We start from the raw sequence: 27,536 nt of genomic DNA on the forward strand, positions 1-27,536 counted from the left end.
GTAGATGAGACACCAGTCCTGGTTGTTGTTTTTTTTTTTTTAGAAACTGATGTTTATTTTCCATCGACCATTTTTCCATGTTGCTTAAGAGCCTGTGCAAGAACAGCTTAAGACCAGTCAGTGGTTGCTCCTACCCATTCAGTGGCCTGAGCAGTGGGAGCTGCAGACCAGTCTTCCGTGGCAGGCTGAGCGCTCCGGTCTTCAGTAGGGAACTGCTGAATAGGCACAGAGGGCCCCTGTACACCTTCAGACCAGTCTGCAACCTCGGGCTGAGTAGCAGTGAACTCAGGAGCTGGAGCAGTCCATTCACCCTGAAATTCCTCCTTGGTCACTGCCTTTTCAGCAGCAGCCTGCTCTTCTTTTTCAATCTCTTCAGGATCTCTGTAGAAGTAGAGATCAGGCATGACCTCCCATGGGTGTTCACGGGAAATGGTGCCACGCATGCGCAGAACTTCCCGAGCCAGCATCCACCACATCAAACCCACTGAGTGAGCTCCCTTGTTGTTGCATGGGATGGCAATGTCCACATAGCGCAGAGGAGAATCTGTTACACAGCGCGGTGGTAGGTAGGTTAACATAAGATGCCTCCGTGAGAGGCTGGTGGTCAGCCCTGGGGTCAGTAACCACAAGAAGCCGTGGCTCCCAGAAGGCTGCCTGGATCTGGTTAGTGAAGGTTCCAGGAGTGAAGCGGCCAGCAATTGGAGTGGCTCCAGTGGCAGCAGCAAACTTCAGCACAGCCCTCTGGCCAGTATTCCTGGAGGATATAACACTGACATCAGCAGGGTTTTCAATGGCAACAATAGCACGAGCTGCCAGCAGAAGCTTCTCCCAGGTCCTCTTCAGATTTATGATATAGATGCCATCACTTTTCCTTTTATAGATGTACTGTTCCATCTGGAAGTCAAGATTGGTGCCACGTAAGTGGGTTCCTGCTGCAAGGAACTTAAGGACATCCTCCTCCTTCATTTGCAGGACATCGAGGGCTCCGGACATTGTGAAAGTTTCCCTTTAAGTTACGATGGGAATCCAGAACAACGCCGTATGGACCCCCCTACAGATAGCGCGGAAAGGAGTCCTGGTTGTTAAAGAGGTTGGAGTGGAGAGGGCAAGCTGTCTCTGGATATGTCCTTAGCAGAATGATGTTGAATCCAGGTGGGTTCTGTTTCCTGTCCAGCAGGAGGCTGGGCAGTTGGAAGTCCTTAGCTATGATGAATGAACAACCGGGTGACCTTCTTCAACAGGAGCTCAAGCCAGGAGGTGTGGCCCCAGCAATCTATGGCTGAAGCTGCCACACACCGGCCTGGTCTGGGTGAGCCAACGGGGCCCCCGGTGGATTGGTAAGGAATGTGGGACAGCTCCTGCCTGAACAGGTAAAAGCATTGTTTTTACACGTTACCGTTGCCTTAAGTTATATACCGAGAGGCTTCCCTCTCCTCATAAGCTGTGTGACCTTGGACAAAATACTTTACTGCTCTATGCCTCAGTACCTCTGCTGTAAAACTGGCATGGTGTCATATGTACAGGGCTGCGTGAAAACACTTAGAATAGCCCCTGGCACATAGTTTAGTCCTCCAGCCTTGCCTGACATACGTTCTGAGAATTTCCTCTGGGCAAAGCAACAAGAATACTCACTGGGGCTCAAATGGAAGATACAGGCTTACCAAGGCAGTCTCATCAGTTTGATGCGTTTGTTACGTCACTCACTCCCAGTGTTACCTCTGTCCAGGACAAGGAGACCAGACTGACTGCAAACTGAGTTCTCACCACTGCTTCTCCCTCTTCAACACCTGACCAGGAGGGTCTGCCCACAGCAGCCCTGAAGGCCCCAACTCCAGGCAGTGGGATCAAGAGCCCAGCTGCAGCTGTGATTCCTGGGGCTATCCATTGTTATTTCAGAAGTTCCTGGCAGTCTTTCAGGGGGTGCTGTGATGAATGAGTACTTTCTTCTTCCCAACTGTCATCAAAGGCACACACCATAGAGCCCAGGGGGTGTGTGGCAAGGGGGACTCAGAGCTGGCAGTAACCAGCAGGCTTGCTATAGTCACAGAGGCAGGAAGTGAGGCACAGGGTCTTCCGAGTGCAGCCAGAATTGCAGCACCAAGCGAGAACCTGAAAACCCACCTTACAGTTAAAAATGACTCTTTCACACTCTCTGCTCACAACTTGTAGTCAGTGCTTTCTGGTGACAGCAGAGGAGACGGAAGCTGTGTCCAGCTGCAGAACCTGCCTACTGTCCTTCTGGGCTCGGATGGACAGCACACACCCTGCCTGAATGACCCCATGGTGGGCACAGTTCAGGGACTGCTTTTGATGTCATCTTTAGCTGGTATTCAACCCAGAGCATAAGAATTCCCGTATCCTGTGCGGTTTCTGATCTGAGGTACTTATCCCGGGTCTGGGGCTTCCTCAGTGATCCTGGGGAAACCATCTCTCATCACCTAGGCCCACCAACACTGAAGCCCTCTCCCACTATGCTCAGAATTCTTGGGGAATATAGGAAGATGGAACAAATAAAATGTCTAATATCTACTTTCTTTTCTACTTTATTGATTTTTGTTTTTGTCTGTGTTTCTTCCCTCTATTTTGCTCTGGCTTTGATACTATTTCTTTTCTCGTTTCTTGAGCTAGAAGCTTAATTTATTGATTTTTCTTTCCTTTTTTCTTTTTTTTATAAGAGATGCCACGTTGCCCAGGCTGGTCTCAAACTCCTGGGCTCAAGCGATCCTCCCACCTTGGCCTCCCAAGGTGTTGCAACTACAGGTGTGAGCTACTCCACCTAGCCTCTTCCCTTCTAATATACGTGTTGAAGCCTATAAATTTCCCTCTGAGCACTGCTTTAGCTGCATCCCAGCTTGATGTTGTATTTTCATATCTTCTTCTTGTTTTCAAGCTCTAAGTTCCATTCTTCTCTGGTAAACTAAAATATTCAAACACAGTCCTGAATTCAGATTTAAACTAAAAAGTTTACCTCACTTTATTCCCAGAATGACTTGGCTGTAGATTTTCTGTAAAAAAAAATTGGAAAGAGTGAAGCTCCTAGGGAGTTTAGGGCTCCTAAATCCTACAGAAGAGTCAAAAAGAATAGTTTGATGACTCTTGCCTTTTGTTTTTGATATACAATTTCCAGCGAATTATTATTATATTATTTTGAGACGGAGTTTTGCGCTTGTTGCCCAGGCTGGAGTGCAATGGCACAATCTTGGCTCACTGTAACCTCCGCCTCCCGGGTTCAAGCGATTCTCATGCCTCAGGCTCCCAGGTAGCTGGGATTACAGGTGTGTCCCACCACGCCCGGACAATTTTTGTACTTTTAGTAGAGACAAGGTTTTGCCATGTTGGCCAGGCTGGTCTTGAACTCCTGGCCTCAAGCAATCCACCCACCTCGGCTTCCTCAAGTGCTGGGATTATAGGCATAAGCCACTGCACCTGGCCTTTGATATACAATTTCAACTGGATAAAAATTGCAAACATGATTCCTTAAAACTAATAAATCATCCGTGCAAAGACTTCCAAAGCCTGTCAAACAAGCCTTATTTTAAAAAACATATTTTAAAGTTAACAGAAAATCTGCCAACATTGCACCTAATTAGGAGTTCAGAAATAAAAACCACCTGCATGTTGCTGATCTAGACTTATTAAATTTATTTCGTGTCATTGTGGTCACTTTTACAGCTGTTTAGACTTATTTTCAATCACATTACTCTTCACAGAATTCACAGAATTCATTAACAAACTAGTATGTTACATCCAAGGGTTCTTAGTAGCACACTGAAATAGAAAAGAGGCCCACGAGTTGTTGCTTGTGTGTGGAACCTGAGTCTGATTACTTAGACAGATGTCTAGAACATTATTGCTTTATTAGGCCTATTTTTTAAAATAATAAATTATTCCTAGGAAACCCACCCTGCCAGGTGCTCATTCTGCGACTGCTGTGGGTTCACTCAGAACATACCTGACCGGTGGGTGCTAAATGAACCTCCCACCCATGTACCCTGCTGCTCCGGCCGCTCTGAGGGCTGGAGAAATGCCCCTCCATGCGTGTAAACATTTTCTACGGCTTGCCACTTTCCTCCCTGGTCTTGCAGCCAATGGGCTGCAGTCATACATTGGTCTCTATGTAAAACTTAAATTAGACCTAAACAACAGGGTTTGGCGAATGAGGACTAATGCTCCTATAAAAGCCACTGCCCATGCAAGGGAATACACCTGAAGCAACAAAAATATCTTGAGTCTCCAACTATAAGGAATGTCTCAAAGAATATGTCCTTGATTTAATTATGGTCCAAGGTGGCTGCTTTGCACAAGCTTGTCAGTGACATGAACTTGAAGACTTCATGGTAGATTTCATGACTGGGGTTTCTTATTTTGTTCCATATGAGTTTCTATTTTGTGAAAAATATCTTGGAGGTTTTCGCGTGGTCCCCAAAGCTCTGGGGAACCGTGGATACCAGGGGTAAGGGACTGGCTTCCTCAGGGTCACTGGCGCTCCGACCGCATTTGGGGCAGGATCCCTGAGAGTGGTGGCCGCGTCAGACTTGGGGGATGGGAGCAGATGCTGTGTGCAGAATGCAGGCTGCAGTCGGGGCCTCAGTCCAGCTTCTTGTTGTTGTCTATGTTGTGCACAGAAGCTAAAAAGTCGATTATGAGCTTGGCTGTCTTCCTGGGTCTCTCCATCACTACCGAGTGCCCACAGTTTTCCAGAAGCTCCACCTGGCAGTTGGCAATTGACTTGGCCAACATGTCTGCCCCAGACACATCTAGCACCTGCTGGGCAAGAAAGGGAGCTGGATGATACACAAAGATTCAGACACCCACATGTGCACTCCGTGGACAGAACTTCCACCAAGGCCTGGTGGTGGTCAGTGGGGCAAGAGGATGTGAATTTTAGGACCAAGTCCTTTTGGTGTTGGGGCTTGTGGCTGCCTGAATGGAAGTAACCATGATGCCTACTGTTTTATTCTGCAACTCTGTGCCAGGAGTTGGGCTGATGTCAGCAATACTCAGGCAGAAAACAAACGTTCCTTGCCCTTGAGGAGGTTATGGTATGGTGGGGAAGCCGGAGAGCACAGGGGATGAGCAGGGTCGAGGGACGCCCTCGTTCCTGAGTCCCGGGAAAGCAGAAAGGGGACGGGGAGGAGCATTCATGGATGTGGGAATGGCACAGGGTGGGAGATCATGGCGAGTGCAGGGGCCACCAGGGAGCACGGCAGCTGAGACACCATGCACATGGACAGTGGGGATGGCATGGTGGGGAGAAGGGGCTGAGAGGAGGGCGCTGCTCCTACAGCCACACGGACCATGGGGAACCACAGGCTGTGTTAAGGTGAGTGACTTGATCAGGCTGGCCCTGTGGCTGGTTAGGGCAGCCGAAGCTGTAGGAAGGATGCAAGAGGGGAAGGCTAATTATCACAAGCTGGGGGTATCTCTTTATTTTTTGAAACAGAGTTTCACTCTTTCGCCCAGGCTGGAATGAAGTGGCATGATCTCAGCTCACTGCAACCTCCGCCTCCCGGGTTCAAGCGATCTTCTGCCTCAGCCTCCCCAGTAGCTGGGATTATAGGTGCCGGCCACCATGCCCGGCTAATTTTTGTATTTCTAGTAGAGATGGGGTTTCACCACATTGGCCAGGCTGGTCTCGAACTCCTGACCCCAGGTGATCCACCTGCCTTAGCCTCCCAAAGTGCTAGGATTACAGGCCTGAGCCACCGCACCCAGCTGGAGGTCTCTTTGAAGGTCCTCTGGGGATCCCCGGAGCTGTGTGTTTCCTGGCTCTAACCTCTGCAGATATAGGGAATGCTTTTCCAACATGAAAGCCAGAACTTTTCCAGGGCTGACCCTTTTCAAACAACTCATTTCCTCTCCTTTTCCTCTGGGTTCCCAGCTACTATGCCGATCCACCTCCATCTTTTTCCCCAACATCCTCCCTCAGAAGTGTCCTCATTCACTCCCCTTCTCTTAGCTGCCTTTACCTTCAATTCATCCCAGACAAGAGGGCTCCTCCTCCCCATCCTTAACGGCAAAAGCAAAAGCCCCAACAAACTCAAGCACCTTCTGTGTCTTTGCTCTATTCTCACCAACTCAAATTATTAAAACCAAGATTTTCTGCCCACTGGGGAGTTAAGGTAAAAGGATGCCTCAGTCAATGAAAAGAATCCTGCAGGGCATCAATGGACCAGGAAAAGGAACAGCTAATGGGGAGCTTAACAGCTAATTCCAGCCAAGGAAATGGAAACCTCTGCCTTGTCACTCACTCACAGCTAAGGCTGCCACGGCAACCCTCTGAGCAGGAATAACACCCAGCTACTGTGGAAACACCCAGAAGAAACTCAGATGCAGTCAATAGGTGAAAAAAGCACAAAAAGTAGAAACTCCCAACTGAGTGTCTTTTTTTGTTTTTTTGAGACAGGGTCTCGCTCTGTTGCACAGGCTGGAGTGCAGTGGCATGATCATGGCTCACTGTAGCCTTGACCTCCCGTGCTCAAGTGATCCTCCCACCTCAGCGCCCCCCAGGTAGCTGGGATGACAGGTATGCACCATCATGCCCAGCCAAAACTGAGTGTCTATCCTGCAGAGAGATCAGAAACCACAACTCACAGGCAAAAATACCCATATGAGCTGCTGGCTTTGGCACTGTTTGCTGGTTAGCGTTACAAATCCATCATTCTCCATGGCCACCCAGAGGTATGTGCAACTACTGAAAGGCCCCCTGATGAGATATGCACATCTGTGGGAACCATTTCAGTTATTTTCTAGATAGAATATTCATATAAATGGTCAAAAACTTTTCCTGGGCTGGGTGTGGTGGCTCACACCTATAATACCAGCACTCTGGGAGGCCGAGGTGGGAAGATCTCTTGAACCCAGGAGTTTGAGACCAGCCTGGGCAACATAGTAAGACCTCATCTCTATAAAAAATAAAAAATTACCCGGGTGTGGTGGTGCATACCTGTAGTCCCAGCTGCCTGGGAGGCTGAAGTGGGAGCATTGCTTGAGCTCAGGAGGTTGAGGCTGCAGTGAGCTATGATTGCGCCACTGCATTCTAGCCTGGGTGACACAGCAAGAACCAGTCTCAGAACAAAAAAACAAACAACACCCCCCGCCAAAAAAAACAAAAGTCAAAACCTCTTCCTGCATCGCTTCATACCAGGGCTAAAACTATGGTGAGGCAAGTGAGGCATTCGCCTAAGGCACAAAATTTGAGTGCCAAAAAACTCATAAATTAAGAGAAAATATTTTAGTGCAGTATGTTAAAAAAACATTAATAGAAAAAGACACATGATGAACAAAATATCAAAATCATAAATACAGATAGGCTCTGACCTTGCACCTGCATGACACATCTCTCTCATCTCACCCTTGTCTCGGGCCTGTTATGTACTATAGGGGTAGGTAGATGGTAAGCTGCTGGAGGGCAGGGATCCTGGCTGTCTTGGTCCCTACTGTATCCTCAGGGCCTAATACAGTGTTAGGCACATACTAGGTGCTCAATAAATGCCTGTTAACAGGCTTAAATGTGTAGTCAGTCCGTTAGTGGGTTTATCCCTTCACTAGTTGGTTTGTTCACTCAATTTCTCACTTGTTTGCTCGCTCACTGTGTACTCTGGGTCTCCTGCATACCAGGCACGGTGCTGGCAGGGAGAAGGGACATAAAGAATAATAGCCTGTCTGTCTCTAGATGGCCCTCCTATTTTGGTGGACTGAACATAGAGGAGTGATGCTTGAAATGAAGCATGCAGAAACCCTCTGAGGAAGGGCTGCCATGTTTGGGTGTACAGGTTGTATACTGCCCAAATCCATCATTCACAAAAATGACAATGCACATGGCTCCCCCTGCAGCTGTGCAGTATAGCAGGCAGCCTACAGGGGTCCAAAGAAGGAGGAGGCTGAATTTGGCCTGGTAGGGGCGGGTGCTGTGACACCAAATGTTGATGACAGAGCAGGAAAAGAGCCAGCGAGCTTGGGAGGCAAAAGGCTGTGAAATAAAAGACTCCCTGAAGCCTCTGCTATTTGGTCTCTGTCCCGGGGACAGTCCACAAAACACATGAAGGATCTGATCGTATTTATAGCAAGCCCATAGAATGTCAGGCTCTTTTTCCGGAATGAAATGGACTCCTGAGTCTGGGAAAAAATTCTGGACCATGCACTGAAGCCACCAACAGAGGCAAAGGACATGAGCAATCGAATCTAATACCAGCTAACCTAATCATTTACTGTTTTTGCAGCTGGAAGATCACTTTCATGCATATTATTTCATTTGAGCCTCAAAATAACCCCATTACTAGAAGTTTCAGAAACCCTTAATTTAGAGGGGCTGAGTTACTTGCTCAAGGTCATGGGCTGACCAAGGACAAAAGTAGGGCTGGAACATAGACTTTCAGAATCCAAGGCCAGTGCCCTTGCTTCTGCGCTGTCTCCACAGGAAGATGGGTTACAGCCTCTCCTGTTGACTCCTGAGAGCCCCAAATCACCTTTGGGGTTTTTAGAACAACAGAAGGCCTTCGCTGCTCTGGCTCTGATTCCTGATCAAATGACTCTTTGCTGGCATAGCCCAGGGCACAAACAAAGCTTCTTTCAGTCCCTTGGCGCTGCGGAAGAGAGCACATGAGATCCCCTTCTCTCCACGTCCACAAAACCATGCTGTGAATCCTCACCATGCCTGGCTCATCTAAGATACCATTGCCTCTTATTCTGCGTACATGCCATGAGCACAGCCTGGCTGCTCCTCTGCACTCTCTCCTGCCTGGGCCATTCATGCACTTGTGGGTCTTTGTGGCCACAGTGTGACCTCCTGCCAGTTAAAAATTGATGCATTTCGGTAAAGGGTATGCAGGTATACTCTGTATTCTTTTTTATTTTTATTTTTTTGAGATAGGATCCTGCCCTGTGGCCCAGGCTGGTATGCAGTGAAGCAATCACGGCTCACTGCCACCTCCATGTCCTGGACTCAAGTGATCCTCCTGCCTAGAGTAGCTGGGACTACAGGTGCATACCACCATACTTGGCTACTTTTTTAAAAATTTATTTTTTATAGAGATGGGATCTCACTATGTTGCCCAGGTTGGTCTTGAACTCCTGGGCTCAAGCAATCCTCCTGCCTTAGCCTCCCAAAGTGCTGGCATTATAGGCGTAAGTCACCATGCCTGGCCTTCTTTCAAATTTTCTATAAGTTTGAAATTATTTCAAGATAAAATATTTTTTAAGAATAGAAGGAATAGATCTGTTTGGGCTGATATGAAACGATTTCCAAGATACGTACTTCTTTTATAAATATATATATATATATATATATATATACATACACATATATGATCTTATATATTTTATATGGACACCTATATATATCTAAGCTTTCAAACATGCATCTTAGATGCCAGTGTATCTAGCATGTTTGAAAGCTTAGATCTGTATAGGTATGCATATATATACACTATATGTGTGCTTAGAATAGGAGTAGGCAAACAATGGCTCGCTGCCTGTTTTTATAAATAAAGGTTCACTGGAATACAGCCATACCATTTGTTTACATATTGCCTATGGCTGCTTTTATACTATAAGGTCACAGTTACTCAACTGTGTCCAGGTGTGACAGAGACTGGACCACATGGCTGAAAATGTTTACCATCTGGCCCTTTACAGAAAACATTTGCTAACTTCTGGCTTAAAAAATTTAGGCCAGTCTCTACTAAAAATACAAAAAAATTAGCCGGGCGTGGTGGCGGACGCCTGTAGTCCCAGCTACTCGGAGAGGCTGAGGCAGGAGAATGGCGTGAACCCAGGAGGCGGAGCTTGCAGTGAGCCGAGATCGCGCCACTGCACTCCAGCCTGGGAGACAGAGCAAGACTCCGTTTCAAAAAAAAAAAAAAAATTTAGGCCAGATGTGGTGGCTCATGCCTGTAATCCCAGCACTTTGGGAGGCTAAGGAAGGTGGACTGCTTGAAGTCAGGAGCTCAAGACCAGCGTGGCCAACATGGTGAAACCCCATCTCTACTAAAAAAAAAATACAAAAATTGCCAGGTATGGTGGCTCACGCCTGTAATCCCAACACTTTGGGAGGCTGAGGCCGGCAGATCACGAGGTCAGGAGATCAAGACCATCCTGGCTAACATGGTGAAACCTCGTCTCTACTAAAAATACAAAAAATTAGCAGGGCATGGTGGCGGGTGCCTGTAGTCCCAGCTACTTGAGAGGCTGAGGCAGGAGAACGGCGTGAACCCAGGAGGCGGAGCTTGCAGTGAGCCGAGATTGTGCCACTGCACTCCAGCCTGGGTGACAGAGCGAGACTCCATCTAAAAAAAAAAAAACAAAACAAAACAAAAAAAAAGAAACAAAAAGCAAAAATTAGGTGAGCATGGTGGAGGGCACCTGTAATCCCAGCTACTCGGGAGGCTGAGGCAGGAGAATCGCTTGAACCTGGGAGGCAAAAGTTTCAGTGAGCCAAGATTGGGCCACTGCACTCCAGCCTGGGTGACAGAGCAAGACTCCATCTGAAAAAAAAAAAAAAAAGAAAAAAAAAGAAATATATTCAAGATAGTAAGATAAGAGTTGCCTCATGGTAATGGAGACTGGAATATGGGATGTGAAAAAGAAAAGTTTTCATTATAAACCTTTTGGTGTTCTTTGAAGATTTTTTTATACCATGTGACTACATGGCTTTGATAAAAACAATTTTTGAAAATGATTTAAAATTGCCTTTCCTTTTACCAGACCAAATGTTGTTTCTCTCAACTCCCAGAACTCTGCCCACTGTCAACACCGGCACCCAACAAAGGTGCCTTTCCCCTCTTCCTGACAGCAGCGATCAGCTTACTCCAGAAATAACCACTTGTTCTTCCTCAAGGACGTTTTTCCTCAGAGGCCCTGGTGACCAGCACAGACGACCGCGGGGATGTGTTACATACCTGGTCTTGTTTCCCCCAGATGATCTGCGTTGGAGCCTTGATCTTGTCCATGTTCTGATGGAGAGAGTATCTGGACTTCTCACTGACGATTTCCAAAAACACTTGTCAGAAAAGGAAAACAAAGTGAGCATGTGCTGGACTGTGCCTGTGGCACCACCGCAGAATCAAGGGATAGTCACCAGGTCCAGGCCACCACTTCCTCTCTTCAGGGGCCCAAGGAGACATTCAAAGTGTCAGAGATTTAAGAAATAAAAGCCATCCATCCACAGAGCTTCACTTGTAACAAGCTCCAAGCTGAAAGTAGGGCTACTTACGCTTTCGGTAGAAGTTGTTATGAGGGATGCGGACATCGACAAGGCCTTGCAGGATCTAAGGATAAATAACCCAAAGTTAGAGAGCAAGAGAAGATTCATTTCCTCAGGCCTCTCACAGCTCTGGGACAATGAATGGGTATGAGGTCCAGCAATTTATTGCACTGTCAAGGTCTTTAGAGCCTGGTCCTCTGAATTCCCATGATGCAGCATACGGTCTAATGGGGAGTTAGGCTTCCAAGAAGCTTTTTATTATTATTATTATTATTATTATTATTATTATTATTATTATTATAAAGGAACTTGGGTAATATCATGAAGCCAGAGGTGCCCTACAGCATGTTAAAGACACCTGAGATGGCCTGACAGCAACTTTAGCTTGAGAGATTCTCTGCTTCACTTAAGACATAATCAGGATGGGCCGGGCATGGTGGCTCATGCCTGCAATCCCAGCACTTCAGGAGGCCAAGGCGGGCAGATCACTTGAGGCCAGGAGTTCGAGAACAGCCTGGCCAAATGGTGAAACCCCCATCTCTACTAAAAAGACAAAAACTAGCCGGATGTGGTGGTGCAGGCCTGTAATCCCATCTACTTGGGAGGCTGAGGCAGGAGAATCACTTGAACCCAGGAGGCAGAGGTTGCAGTGAGCTGAGATTGCGCCACTGCACTCCAGCCTGGGTGACAGTGAGACTCCAATTCAAAAAAAAAAAAAAAGACATAATGAGGATGACCATAATATCAAGTAATTCGCCAGTAATATCCAAATGCAGAACAAGTTCCATTAAAAAAAATAAAGCCACTGGGGGATGATAGGTCTATTAAACAACAAAGAAATAAACTATTGAGAAGATTCTGGGGAGGGTTCCAGAGTCCCACTGGGAGGGTTCAACAGCCCTTTGTTTATCATTTGACACTGTCTTTGCCTTCCCTGCTGAGGGCTGGTGAGGGCTGCAGCCAATGTGGACAGGCCACATCTCCTGGACCTGGGCTACTGACCCAAAGAGGTAGTGGTGGCTGGAAGGAACACAGTCCTTCTCTTCCTCCTGCCTCAGCACTCCTGAGGTAAAGTACAGGGTTCACATTAGTGGCTGTACTCTTCTACTCCTCTCCTCTACCTGCAAACAGGTCTGAACCCTTTAAATGCACTCTCTCAGGAGTCCTGTGCACTGACTGAAAGTGGGGAAGACCCAGCCATGGCTGCTATGGACTAAACCAACCCTCTGGAGCATCACTAGACTCTAACTCATTCAGCCTGGACATGAGGACAATGACAATTTGTTGAATAACAACATTGTGCTCAGCATCAGACATTTTCTTTGTTCAGCTATCCACCCTGTACCCACATATCTATTCATCTTGTATCCATCCATCCTGAACCACATATGCATTTGTCTACCTATCTATCTTGCATTCACCAACCCATCCAACCTCCATCTCTGCATTAACCAGATATCCTCCCATCCATCCATCCAACCATTCAGCCATCTATCCATCCTGCAGACCTAAATCATCTGTGCACTTGCACATCAATCAATTCATGCAAAAATCTATCCTGCATCTACCCACCCATCCATTTTCCATCCCTGCATTATACAGGCATCCTCTCATCCATCAATCCATCCAATCTATACCTAGGACCTACTTCATGCAAGCACTGTGCTAAAGTCTGGGGATAGAACAGCCAATTAAGACAAAGTCCCTAGTGGAAGACACAGATGTGCAATCACAACACAATATGACATGGTGGGCTGAGTGTGCAGGTGCTCTTTCTCTCCTAGGAAGGAAAGACTTTTGGAGCTGCCATTTATTTTTCTCTCGGTGTTTTCATATCCCTGACAACCCAAAACATGGAGTTTTCTAAAACAACATTTGGCCACTCTATTCTGGGAAGAGATCAGTGCTGGGAGAAAGGAATGCTACTTCATGGCTAAAAAGGGATTTCAGGGGTGGAACATGCCACAGCATCAGATTCTGGGTGTTTCCTGAGGGATAGGCCATATCTATTAACTGAGACATGTTCACAACTTCTGAATGGGACCCATTCTCTCAAGTCTTAGGAGGACCTGCTCACCCCCAGGCAGGCTCCAGCTCCTACAACAGAGGGAGATAATTTGGGGTTACAAAGCCTCAGCCTTGGACTCTCCTCTCTTGGTTCTTCACACCATTTCCCAAGATGACCTCATTCAGGCCCATAACCTTCAATATTAGCGTCTGCTGATGGCTCCAGTGCTACAGCTTCAGGCCAGACTTCTCTCAGCTACACATTGACCTCTGCACTTGGAGGCCTCACAGGCAACCTGAACTTAACACATGAAAAATGGTGCCCTTGGCATATTCCCCAAACCTGCCCTTGTCCTCTTCAGAATATACTACCTCTGTCTTTGTTTTTGTTTTTATTTTTTTTTGAGACAGGGTCTCACTCTGTTGCCCAGGATGGAGTGCAGTGGCATGATCTTGACTCACTACAGCCTCTGCCTCCTGGGCTCAGGTGATCCTCTCACCTCAGCCTCCCAAGTAGCTGGAACTATAGGCACGTGCCACCACACTTGGCTAATTTTAAAAAAAATTATATTGTAGAGATGGGGTTTCACCACATTGCCCAGGCTGGTCTTGAACTCTGCACTTACACAGTCCACCCGCCTTGGCTTCCCAAAGTGCTGGGAATACAGGTGCAAGCCACCATGCCCAGCCGGGAAAATACTACCTTTATCCATCCAGGACCTCAAGTGCTGGAAGTCACCTGTGACTCCTCCCCTTTCCTCAGCCCCCATTTCCAATTTGCCTGTACATCCTGTCCATTCTTTCTCAAATCTCATCTCCATTGCTACCATCCTAGTCTACACCACCATCATCTCCAAGGCACAATAGTTCCCAAATGGGTTCCTCTGTTCCCTCGGTGGGTCCTATTATACTTAGAAAAACCCCTGGCTCCTTTCCATAACCTATAAGGTCCTACAGGATATAGTCCAGCATTTTTCAAAGTGGTTCTTGGGAGTCCAGGAGGTCAAACTACTTTCCTAATACTCAATGTTACTTGCCTCTTCACTTACATTCTCTCAAAAGTACACTGCTTTTAAGAGCCTATATAATGTGGGATGATGTCCTTGCTCTTGGCTACTGGAATGAGTGCTTGTACATTCATTGCATTTTGGGATCTTCTGGGTTTTCATTTATTTTCTTTTATATGTATTTAAATAGAGATGGGGTCTTGCTACGTTGACCAGGCTGGTCTTGAACTCCTAGTCTCACGCAATCCTCCCATCTTGGCTTCCCAAAGTGCTGGGATTACAGGCATGAACCACCGCACCCGGCCTGAGTTTTAATTTCTAATATGGTAAACATAAATAATAAATATAACCCCTATAAATAAAAACCCTTTGGGTTCCTCAATAATTTTTAAGAGTATAAGGAAGATAGGTTCCAAGATGGCTGAATAGGAACAGCTCCGGTCTGCAGCATCCAGGGTGATCGACACAGAAGATGGGTGATTTCTGCATTTCCAACTAATGTACCTGGTTCATCTCACTGGGAATGGTTGGACAGTGGGTGCAGCCCACAGAGGGTGAGCTGAAGCAGGGTAGGCATCACCTCACTTGGGAAGTACAAGGGGTCAGGGGATTTCCCTTTCCTAGCCAAGGGAAGCCATGCCAGACTGTACCTGGAAAAATGGGACACTCCCACCCAAATACTGCACTTTTCCCAAGGTCTTAGCAACTGGTAGACAAGGAGATTCTCTCCCGTGCCTGGCTCGGTCGGTCCCAGGCCCATGGAGCCTTGCTCACTGCTAGCGCAGCAGTTTGAGATTGAACTGCAAGGTGGCAGCCTGGCTGGGGGAGGGGCATCTGCCATTGCTGAGGCTTAAGTAGGTAAACAAAGCGGCCTGGAAGCTTGAACTGGGCGAAGCCCACCACAGCTCAGCAAGGCCAGCTGCCTCTAGACTCTACCTGTGTGGGCAGAGCTTAGCTGAACAAAAGGCAGCAGACAATTTCTGCAGACTTAAATGTCCCTGTCTGACAGCTCTGAAGAGAGCAGTTGTCCTCCCAGCATGGCATTTGAGCTCTAAGATAGACAGACTGCCTCCTCAAGTGGGTCCCTGACACCCGTGTAGCCTAACTGGGAGACACCTCCCAGTAGGGGCTGACTGACACCTCATACAGCCGGGTGCCCCTCTGAGATGAAGCTTCCGGAGGAAGGATCAGGCAGCAATATTTGCTCTTCTGCAATATTTGCTGTTCTGCAGCCTCCGCTGGTGACACCCAGGCAAACAGGGTCTGGAGTGGACCTCCAGCAAACTCCAACAGACCTGCAGCTGAGGGACCTGACTGTTAGAAGGAAAACTAACAAACAGAAAAGAATAGCATCAACATTAACAAAAAGGACATCGACAACAAAATCCCATCTGTAGGTCACTAACATAAAAGACCAAAGGTAGATACAACCACAAAGATGGGGAGAAACCAGAGCAGAAAAGCTGAAAATTCTAAAAACCACAGTGCCTCTTCTCTCCAAAGGATTGCAGCTCCTCGGCAGCAACGGAACAAAGCTGGACAGAGAATGACTTTCATGAGTTGACAGAAGTAGGCTTCAGAAGGTCAGTAATAACAAACTTCTCCATGCTAAAGGAGCATGTTTGAACCCATTACAAGGAAGCTAAAAACCTTGAAAAAATGTTAGACAAATGGCTAACTAGAATAAACAGTGTAGAGAAAATCTTAAATGACCTGACGGAGCTGAAAACCATGGCACGAGAACTTCGTGATGTATGTACAAGCTTCAACAGCCGATTTCATGAAGTGAAAGAAAGGGTACCTGTGATTGAAGATCAAATTAATAAAATAAACTGAGAAGACAAGGTTAGAGAAAAAAGAGTAAAAAGAAACAAACAAAGCTTCCAAGAAATATGGGACTATGTGAAAAGACCAAACCTACGTTTGATTGGTGTACCTGGAAGTGATGGGGAGAATGGAACCAAGTTGGAAAACACTCTGCAGGATATTATCCAGGAGAACTTCCAATCTACAAGGCAGGCCAACATTCACATTCAGGAAATACAGAGAACACCATAAAGATACTCCTGGAGAATAGCAACCCCAAGACACATAATCGTCAGATTCACCAAGGTTGAACTGAAGGAAAAAATGTTAAGGGCAGCCAGAGAGAACGGTCGGGTTACCCACAAAGGGAAGCCCATCAGACTAACAGTGAATCTCTTGGCAGAAACCCTACAAGCCAGAAGAGAGTGGGGGCCAATATTCAACATTCTTAAAGTAAAGAATTTTCAACCCAGAATTTCATATCCAGCCAAACTAAGCTTCATAAGTGAGGGAGAAATAAAATCCTTTACAGACAAGCAAACGCTGAGAGATTCTGTCACCACCAGGCCTGCCTTACAAGAGCTCCTGAAGGAAGCACTAAACATGGAAAGGAACAACCGGTACCAGCCACTGCAAAAACATGCCAAATTGTAAAGATCATCAACACTATGAAGAAACTGCATCAATTAACGGGCAAAATAACCAGCTAACATCATAATGACAGGATCAGATTCACACATAACAATATTAACCTTAAATGCAAATTGGCTAAATGCCCCAATTAAAAGACACAGACTGGCAAATTGGATAAAGACACAGACTGGCAAATTGGACAAGACCTGTCAGTGTGCTGTATTCAGGAGACCTATCTCACATGCAGAGACACACATAGGCTCAAAATAAAGGGATGGAGGAAGATCTACCAAGCAAACGGAAAGCAAGAAAAAGCAGGGTTGCAATCCTAGCCTCTGATGAAACAGACTTTAAACCAACAAAGATCAAAAGAGACAAAGAAGGCCATTACATAATGGTAAAGGGAACAATTCAACAAGAAGAGCTAACTATCCTAACTATATATACACCCAATACAGGAGCACCCAGATTCATAAAGCAAATTCTTAGAGACCTACAAAGACACTTAGACTCCCACACAATAATAATGGGAGACTTTAACACCCCACTGTCAATATTAGACAGATCAATGAGACAGAAGGTTAACAAGGATATCCAGGGCTTGAACTCAGCTCTGCACCAAGCAGACCTAATAGACATCTACAGAACTCTCCACCCCAATCAACAGAATATACATTCTTCTTAGCACCACATCACACTTATTCTAAAATTGACCACATAATTGGAAGTAAAGCACTCCTCATCAAATGTAAAAGAACAGAAATCACAACAAACTGTCTCTCAGACCACAGTGCAATCAAATTAGAGCTCAGAATTAAGAAACTCACTCAAAATTGCACAACTACATGGAAACTGAATAACCTGCTCCTGAATGACTACTAGGTAAATACTGAAATGAAGGCAGAAATAAAGATGTTCTTTAAAACCAACGAGAACAAAGACACAACATACCAGAATCTCTGGGACACATTCAAAGCAGTGTGTAGAGGGAAATTTATAGCACTAAATGCCCACAAGACAAAGCAGGAAAGATCCAAAATCGACACCCTAACATCACAATTAAAAGAACTAGAGAAGCAAGGACAAACACATTCAAAAGCTACCAGAAGGCAAGAAATAACTAAGATCAGAGCAGAACTGAAAGAGATAGAGACACAAAAAACCATTCAAAAAATCAACGAATCCAGGAGCTGGGTTTTTTGAAAAGATCAAAAAAATTGACAGACCGCTAGCAAGACTAATAAAGAAGAAAAGAGAGAAGAATCAAATAGATGCAATAAAAAATGATAAAGGGGATATCACCACTGATCCCACAGAAATACAAACTACCATCAGAGAATACTATAAACACCTCTACACAAATAAACTAGAAAATCTAGAAGAAATGGATAAATTCCTCGACACATACACCCTCCCAAGACTAAACCAGGAAGAAGTTGAATCTCTGAATAGACCAATAACAGGCTCTGAAATTGAGGCAATAATAGCTTACCAACCAAAAAAAGTCCAGGGCCAGACGGATTTACAGCCGAATTCTACCAGAGGTACAAAGAGGAGCTGGTACCATTCCTTCTGAAACTATTCCAATCAACAGAGAAAGAGGGAATCCTCCCTAACACATTTTATGAGGCCTGCATCATCCTGATGCCAAAGCCTGGCAGAGACACAACAAAAAAAGAGAATTTCAGACCAATATCCCTGATGAACATCGATGTGAAAATCCTCAATAAAATACTGGCAAACCGAATCTAGCAGCACATCAAAAAGCTTCTCCACCACGATCAAGTCGGCTTCATCCCTGGGATGCAAGGCTGGTTCAACATACGCAAATCAATAAATGTCATCCAGCATATAAACAGAACCAATGACAAAAACCACATGATTATCTCAATAGTTGCAGAAAAGGCCTTGACAAAATTCAACAGCCCTTCATGCTAAAAACTCTCAATAAACTAGGTATTGAAGGAATATATCTCAAAATAATAAGAGCTATTTATGACAAACCCACAGCCAGTATCATACTGAATGGGCAAAAACTGGAAGCATTCCCTTTGAAAACCGGAACAAGACAAGGATGCCCTCTCTCACCACTCTTATTCAATATAGTGTTGGAAGTTCTGCCCAGGGCAATCAGGCAAGAGAAATAAATAAAGGATATTCAGTTAGGAAAAGAGGAAGTCAAATTGTCCATTTGCAGATGACATGATTGTATATTTAGAAAACCCCATCGTCTCAGCCCCAAATCTCCTTTAGCTGATAAGCAACTTCAGCAAAGTCTCCGGATACAAAATCAATGTGCAAAAATCACAAGCATTCCTATATACCAATAACAGACAAACAGAGAGCCAGATCATGAGTGAACTTCCATTCACAATTGCTACAAAGAGAATAAAATACCTAGGAATCCAACTTACAAGGGATGTGAAGGACCTCTTCAAGGAGAACTACAAACCACTGCTCAACGAAATAAAAGAGGACACAAACAAATGGAACAACATTCCATGCTCATGGATAGTAAGAATCAATATCATGAAAATGGCCATATCACCCAAGGTAATTTATAGATTCAATGCCATCCCCATCAAGCTACCAATGACTTTCTTCACAGAATTGGAAAAAAACTACTTTAAACTTCATACGGAACCAAAAAAGAGCCCACATTGCCAAGACAATTCTAAGCAAAAAGAACAAAGCTGGAAGCATCAAGCTACCTGACTTCAAACTATACTACAAGCCTACAGTAACCAAAACAGCATGGTACTGGTACAAAAACAGATATATAGACAAATGGAACAGAACAGAGGCCTCAGGAATAACACCACACATCTACAACCATCTGATCTTTGACAAACCTGACAAAAACAAGAAATGGGGAAAGGATTCCCTATTTAACAAATGGTGCTGGGAAAACTGGCTAGCCATATGTAGAAAGATGAAACTGGATCCTTTCCTTACACCTTATACAAAAATTAATTCAAGGTGGATTAAAGACTTAAATGTCAGACCTAAAACTATAAAAACCCTAGAAGAAAACCTAGGCTATACCATTCAGGACATAGGCATGGGCAAGGACTTCATGACTAAAACACCAAAAGCAATGGCAACAAAAGCCAAAATAGACGAATGGTATCTAATTAAACTAAAGAGCTTCTGCATGGCAAAAGAAATTGCCATCAGAGTGAACAGGCAACCTACCGAATGGGAGAAAATTTTTGCAATCTACCCATCTGACAGAGGGCTAATATCCAGAATCTACAAAGAACTCAAACAAATTTACCAGAAAAAAAAACAACCCCATCAAAAAGTGGGCAAAGGATATGAACAGACACTTCTCAAAATAAGACATCTAGGCAGCCAACAGACACATGAAAAACTGCTCATCATCACTGGTCATCAGAGAAATGCAAATCAAACCACAATGAGATACCATCTCACACCAGTTAGAATGGCAATCATTAAAAAGTCAGGAAACAACAGATGCTGGAGAGGATGTGGAGAAATAGGAACGCTTTTACACCGTTGGTGGGAGTGTAAATTAGTTCAACCATTGTGGAAGACAGTGTGGCGATTCCTCAAGGATCTAGAACTAGAAATACCACTTGACCCAGCAATCCCATTACTAGGTGTATACCCTAAGGATTATAAATCATGCTACTATAAAGACACATGCACACATATGTTTATTGCCGCACTATTTACAATAGCAAAGACTTGGAACCAACCCACATGTCTATCAACAGTAGACTGGATTAAGAAAATGTGGCACATATACACCATGGAATACTATGCAGCCATAAAAAGGATGAGTTCATGTCCTTTACAGAGACATGGATGAAGCTGGAAACCATCATTCACAGCAAACTATCACAAGGAAAGAAAACCAAACACCACATATTCTCTCTCATAGGTGGGAACTGAACAATTAGAACACTTGGACACATGGCGGGGGGTGGGGGCTAGGGGAGGGATAGCATTAGGAGAAATACCTAATGCAAATGATGAGTTGATGGGTGCAGCAAACCAACATGGCACATGCATACTTATGTATGAAACCTGCACGCTGTGCACATGCACCCTAGAACTTAAAGTATATTAAAAAAAAAAAAAGAGGATAAGGGGTCCTAGCCAGGTGCGGTGGCTCACGCCTGTAATCCCAACACTTTCAGAGGCCGAGGTGGATGGATCACGGGGTCAGGAGTTCGAGACCAGCCTGACCAACATGGTGAAACCCCATCTCTACTAAAAATGAAAAATTAGCCAGGCGTGGTGGTGCACGCCTATAATCCCAGCTACTCAGGAGGCTGAGGCAGAAGAATCGCTTGAACCTGGGAGGCGGAGGTTGCAGTGAGCCGAGATCATGCCACTGCACTCCAGCTTAGGTGACAGAGCGAGACTCTGTCTGAAAATAAATAAAAAAATAAATAAAAGAGTATAAGGGGTCCTAAGATTTTTTTTTTTCAATTGAGTATCTCTGATTTAGCCCCTGCCTCCCTTTCTAACTCCATCTTCACCATTCTCTTATTCTTGGGGCTCCAGCTACCCTGGCCTCCTGTCTTGAATATGTATGTTTTTCCACCTCTGCATATGCTGTCCCTAGAAGAGGCTTATCAAAGCCACCCCTGCCTTCCTGTATTCAATCACTACACCATCTTCATTTCTGCTATAAAACTCATGACCACTGGTAGTTCATTGTTTACTTGTTATTGTCTGCCTCCCCCACTGGACCATGTCTGCCCAGGGACCTTCTTGGCTTTATTGATCACCATGCCAGCACAGTGCCCAGCATGTTGCAGGCACTGCAGAGACACTTGTTGAATATATACAGAAGAGGACGAGAAGGAGTCAATGAGTAGATGAAAGAGGGAATACGGGCAGGAAGCTGGTACTCGCTCCTGGGCCTCTGGGGAGGGTAGTTGTGTCGCTGCTGCAACCATGTTACCTGCTGGGGCACCTTGAAGCGGACATAGGAGCAGAGCTGAAGCATTTCACTCATCTCTTCTGGGGTAGACGGGATCAAGGGAATCTTCTCCACGGCGGAAGAGTCCTGCAGTTCTTTGAGCCGTTGTACGAATTGATTGTCAGTTGAGTACTGCAGGCCTGTGGGATTCAAACCCAAATGGCTTGATGATACATCCACCTTCTTACCAACCCATTTTATATAGGGAACTTCTGATAGCAGCCCAGAGTTAATATATTTCAGGTTTATTTCATGAGTAGATTTCTTTCCTGTTGTTACTGCCATCCTTGCTCAAATCAAAACCACACTGAGAAACACACAAAAAAATCCTTCCACATATTTCAGGGACTGGTCACTCACACTGTAGTCCATGGAGCATCAAAAGCCCATGAGAAATGCAGATGCTGCCCCTCCCTGAGCCTCTTGAACCAGAATTTGCATTCTCACAAGTTGCCAGGGGATGCATATGTATGATAGAATTTAAGGAGGGTTAGCCTAGAAGACAACTTGCCTAAGCACATCTGAGTGTTGACGGGAAACATGAGGAAATACATGACCGGAAGAAAACATAGGGCTGGCATGAATGACACTCCTTCCTTTGGCCTGGACCCACGTGGTACTCTCTTATTTGGGGTCAATGACAAAACACAGGGGGACTGGGAGTCTTCCCAGCTGTCCCTTGCTTTAGGGCAGCAACCCTGCTGCCTTCTCCACAGTTGCTCTTCCTCTAGGACAGCAAAATTGAGATTGCTCATTATCTCCCATCACCTCAGGGCATGACATGAGAGTCCACAGAAGCTGATGCTATGTATGCAAGAGGGCAAAACTAATTTTCACTTCCAGCATGGAGCAAATTTCTAGGCATTTAGCTTAGCCAAATAATTAGAATTTTTTTTTTTTTTTTTTTTTTTTTTACTTTAAGTTCTGGGATACATGGGCAGAACGTGCAGGTTTGTCACATAGGTATACATGTGCCACGGTGGTTTGCTGCACCTATCAACCCGTCATCTAGGTTTTAAGCCCCTCATGCATTCGGCATTTGTCCTAATGCTCTCCCTCCTCGTGACCTCCACCCTCTGACAGGCCCCAGTGTGTGATGTTCCCCTTTCTGTGTCCATGTGTTCTCATTGTTCAACTCCCACTTATGAGTGAGAACATGCAGTGTTTGGTTTTCTGTTCCTGTGTTAGTTTGCTGAGAATGATGCTTCCAGCTTCATCCATGTCCTTGCAAAGGACATGAAATCATTCTTTTTTATGGCTGCATAGTATTCCACGGTGTATATGTGCCACATTTTCTTAATCCAGTTTATCATTGATGGGCATTTGGGTTAGTTCCAAGTCTTTGCTATTGTAAATAGTGCTGCAATAAACATACGTGTACATGTTAAATTTTTTTTTAATTTTAAATTTTTGTAGAGATGGGGTCTCCCCTAGGCTGGTCTTGAACTCCTGGCCTCAAGCAATCCTCCCCCTCAGCCTCCCAAAGTGTTGGGATTACAGGTGTGAGCTACCTCACCCAGCAAAGTCTAGAAAAGAGTTAGATTTTACAAAGAAAGGCAATAGCATCAATAATATTGGTTGTGATCCAGAAACCCACACTTTACAAATCTATGTCCAGCAAACCCTTTAAATCTAACATGGGTATGACGTATGGCTTTCATGATGCCATGAAGCAGATGACATTATCTACTTCCTCTCTCTTTAAAACTAAACCTAGGTTAGATGTCACGTGATATATCCTGGACTGGATCCCAGAACAGAAAAAGGACATGAGTTGAAAAACTAAATGAAATCCAAATAAAGCCTGGAATTTAGTTAACAGTAATATACTAATGTTGGTTTCTCAGTTGGGACAAATTTACTGTGGTAATGTGAGCTATTAATGGGGAAACTGAGGAAAGGTTATATGGGGCTCTCTATAATATCTCTGCAATTTTTCTGTAAATTTAAAATTATTTCAAAATTTTTAGAAAGTTTATTTTAAAACTCTTGGTAGAATATAATCCTGAATTTATTTCTACTTTTTAATTTTCACATACAAACTTAATTTTAAATTTCCAGTTGAGATTCGGATGTCAATTTTTTCTCAGCAAATGAACCTATACTTGAAAAAGCCAGTTAGATTTTACTTCCTGTAAGTGATTTAAAATCTAAAAACCTTCCATGGATGCTGTTCCTTCAATTCTCAAACTTATTATTATAAGATCAAATTATTTCAGGCATGATACTTGAAAAAAAGAGAGGAGAACACCCTTTGGTGTCTTCTCTTCAATTTCAATGTCCTTAACATATCGAAAATGATTAGCTTTCAGAGTGACAGAAGGATTTTAAAGGTCAATTTAGTTAAGTTTCAGTAAAAGTCATTAAATGTTCAATTCATGGCTGGATTCTAGTTGAATCATACAGAGGAAGTAGAAGATATGAGTCATAAAAAGGAGGCAGTAAATATGCAAGGACTTCCAAACATCACAGCTTGGGTTCTGGAGTCAGGCAGCCTGGGCTCTGTTCCTATTGTGGTTCTGGCACTAATGTAATTTCTTTGTGCCTCAATGTTCCCATTTATAAAATGGGCATAATATCTTGACCTGCATGGTAACTGCATATGTAAAAAGTCATTGAGATGCACATTTAAATTTGGACAATTTACTATGTGTAAATAATACCCCAATCAAGCATCAAAGAGAGAGAGAGGCCGGGTGCGGTGGCTCACGCCTATTCCCAGCACTTTGGGAGGTGGAGGCAGGCAGATCGCTTGAGACCAGGAGTTCAAGTGACTCAGGCCAACAGGATCCTGGCCAACAGGATTCAAGTTTGCCTAGCCAACGTTGTGAAACTCCACCCCTACTGAATATACAAAAAATTAGCTGGGCATGGTGGCACATGCCTGTAATCTCAGCTACTTGGGTGGCTGAGGCACAAGAACTGCTTGAATCTGGGAGGTCAAGGCTGCAGTGAGCCGTGATTGCACCACTGCACTCCAGGCTGAGCAACAGACTGTCTCAAAAAGAAAAAAAAAAGAGAGAGAGAGGGAGATAGAGGAGAAAGAAAGAAAATATGATTTTTATCTATTATATATTATAAATACAAGTCTAAAAACTTATGGAAGAAAAACAAATTTAAAATCCAACTTCAAATGGTAATATCTGAGAACATGTTACACTTCACGTTGACATATGTACGTGTAACAGTAGAGAAACTAAAGTTTGATTTTTTTTTAAGATCTTATTGTAATAAAGATCTCTCAGTTTTTACCAAAAAGGAGAGGGGCATAATTATAGTACCTTTACCTCACAGGGCTACTGCAAGAATTAAATTCATATAAAGAGCTTAGCTCATAAGAGCCCGATAAATGTTGGATGTTAATAGAAACATTGTATTTCAACGTATGTGCTGCAAAGCACTATATACATTTTAATCAACCACTTCAAACATTCCTTTTTTTTTTTTTTTAATTTTAAATGTTTACAGGCATGAGCCACTGTGCCTGGCCCCACCTCAAATTCTTGGTGTAACAAGGCTGGCTCTATATTTTCAAAATCAGTCTGGTTATGATTATGATTATATAACTATTGGTTGGTTAGAGTGATCAGTAAAACACTGCATATCTCTCAAGCATACATCAAAAAGATGATTCTAAAAAACAGTCATAGCAGACACTAGCTACTTGTTTCTTCAGGGATTCATCCCTGCTGAGGGATGTTTCAGCCTCATAACTTACCAGCAGGACACACAAGACACAGGCTGGAGACATCCGATGGGTAGTAAGCAGCATACACCCCAGCCACCTGGCCACCCATGGAGGTGCCTACCAGGTGGAAAGGTTTTTTGTTCAGCTTCAGGCATTCTACAAACTAGGAAGGGAAATGAGAAAGTGGCTTGGTTATACAGCTGTAGACAATGGCAATGGTGATTACAGCATAGAAGTTCCCGGACTTCCTATGGACAACTGAAAATGACTACTGTTTAAAGAGAGTCTGAAACTCTACTGGATCCATTATAAGATGAGCCTTGTGGCATGCATGGACTTCTCTTTATCTGGCACAAGAGATTGAGAGGTCATTTATAAAATATAAAATCAACAGGGATTCTGCTAATTAATGAGTCAGCAAACTTTTTTTCTGAGACAGGGTCTCACTCTGTCACCCAGGCTACAGTGCAGTGGCGTGATCATGGCTCAGTGCAGCCTTGACCTCTGGGGCTCAGGTGATCCTCCCATCTCAGCCTCCTGAGTAGCTAGAACTACAGGCATGCACCACCACATCTGGATTTTTTTTTTTTTTTTTTTTTTTGTAGAGATGAGGTTTCACTATATTGTCCAGGCTGATGAAGTTTTCTATAAAGGTCCAGAGAGTAAATATTTTCTGCTTTGAGAGCCATATGATCTGTTGCAACTATTCAACTCTACTGTTGCAGACAAAAGCAGTCAAAGGCAGTATGTATTAAATAAATGAGTGAGTGTGGCTGTGTTCCAATAAAATTTAGTTTACAAAAATAGGTACAAGCTAAACATAGCTCATGTGCTGTAGTTTGAGGGCTCCTGCGCTAATTTAAAGCTCTTCTCGTCCATCTGACCATCCATTCATATAACTACCCATCCATTTGTCTATTCAACCATCCATCCATCCAACCATCCATCCATCTATCCATCCAATCATCCAATCAGCCATCCACCCAACTATCCAGCATTCTAAAAAATATTTATTGGATATCTATTACGTACAGGAAACTATGATTAGATGCTGAAAACACAGCAAAGAGCTAAAAAGACAAGGTTCCTGACCTAATTTAAAAAACAGTTTAATGGAGGAGGCAGATATTAAATATCCTCATTTGGGGGAAAATAAACTTAAGGTCAACCTGAAACTTACAGGCTACCCCATTCTGAAATGGCTCCCATGATCTTGAAAGCTTAGCCAGAGAAGGCTAGAGATAGATTCTAAAATAGGTGCTAGCAATAGATGCTAAAGTATGTTATAATGTGAAGAACACCCTCCCCAGCTAGGCAGAGGGGCTATTACTGTTATCATATAACTGGTGAGCAGAAAAAGAGATCCCTAGGAAGGGAATTGGTTTTAAGAAATTCTAAATCTAAATGCTCAGATTGTATTTCGTTACAAACAACTGCAATAGGCTTAGAGTCTATAATAAGCCCTGGCCCTCCATTGCCAACCGGAGATATCATCAGGTTGCCATTTGGCTTGCCATCACTTGTAGACAGAATGTATGGAAGACTGGTCATGAGGTAGCATGGGACTCCCTTCCCTGCTCTCCAGACTCAGACATGCAATGGTGGCTGAGACAGTCTGGGCAATCTTTGGTAGAGCCTCCTGCTTACCTGGTGTATCCTCTTAACTTGCCCATCTATGGACAGGTCATCCAGGGAGGAGCGGGTGGTGCCCTCATGTCCTGGCATGTCCACGCAGACCAAGTGCAGGTTCTTTGGAAGGAACTGAGGACACATAGACCCACAGAGTCAGTATGTGGTGTGCAAAACATGTCTGCCCATTTTCTTGGGAGGTTGCCCCATGTACAGTGACCCAGACAGCCATCCCTGGGGATGTATGGGTCTTGGCCACTCAGTGTTTTACCCCAGTAATTGAAAAAGCATTGCCAGTAGCCTCATCGGGAGCAGAGGCCCACAAAGACTAATACATAGATGGAAGCAGGCGCAGGAGATGCCTGTAAAAAGGGGACAAAGTCGGGGCAGCAGGCTTAAGTCTCTTGCTTTTTCTTCACACCGGTTGATACGTACTGCCTCGTCCTTTCCCTCACCCCTTCCACACTTACTCCAGCCATGCAGCTGCTGACTTGGAACTGGAAGGGATGGTTCTGTTCTCTAATATCCTAGCCAGCTCCAGAACCAACAGGAGCAATGTTTTCCCCAAGAACCACATCTGATCACCCCGATTCTGGTTTGTTTGGT

At 44.5% G+C, this 27,536-nt stretch overlaps 1 protein-coding gene and 1 pseudogene across 12 annotated transcripts in view; both read right to left on the reverse strand.

Annotated features, from left to right (window-relative positions):
* Positions 1 to 16: 16 nt before the first annotated feature.
* On the reverse strand, positions 17 to 1,062 carry LOC129479629 (small ribosomal subunit protein uS2B-like; annotated as a pseudogene).
* A 2,556-nt stretch (positions 1,063 to 3,618) lies between these two features.
* Positions 3,619 to 27,536, reverse strand: part of ABHD6 (abhydrolase domain containing 6, acylglycerol lipase) — a 55,879-nt gene continuing 31,961 nt past the window's right edge. For 3 of the 12 annotated variants that reach the window (XM_055272970.2, XM_055272951.2, XM_055272945.2), the window contains 8 exons: positions 26,949 to 27,062; positions 25,332 to 25,464; positions 21,596 to 21,753; positions 11,213 to 11,267; positions 10,899 to 10,999; positions 8,343 to 8,585; positions 6,947 to 7,044; positions 3,619 to 4,764 (listed from right to left, as the gene is read on the reverse strand). In XM_055272970.2, the coding sequence (XP_055128945.1) occupies positions 4,758 to 4,764; positions 6,947 to 7,044; positions 8,343 to 8,585; positions 10,899 to 10,999; positions 11,213 to 11,267; positions 21,596 to 21,753; positions 25,332 to 25,464; positions 26,949 to 27,062 (909 nt within the window). In that variant the 3' untranslated portion in view covers positions 3,619 to 4,757. Of the gene's footprint in view, positions 4,768 to 6,946; positions 7,045 to 8,342; positions 8,586 to 10,898; positions 11,000 to 11,212; positions 11,268 to 21,595; positions 21,754 to 25,331; positions 25,465 to 26,948; positions 27,063 to 27,536 lie in introns of all 12 variants that reach the window. The other 9 variants (XM_063645577.1, XM_055272984.2, XM_055272991.2 and 6 more) reach the window with 4 other exon arrangements.

Source organism: Symphalangus syndactylus, chromosome 1 (assembly GCF_028878055.3).
Source record: "Symphalangus syndactylus isolate Jambi chromosome 1, NHGRI_mSymSyn1-v2.1_pri, whole genome shotgun sequence".
Classification (NCBI taxonomy): Eukaryota; Metazoa; Chordata; class Mammalia; order Primates; family Hylobatidae; genus Symphalangus; species Symphalangus syndactylus.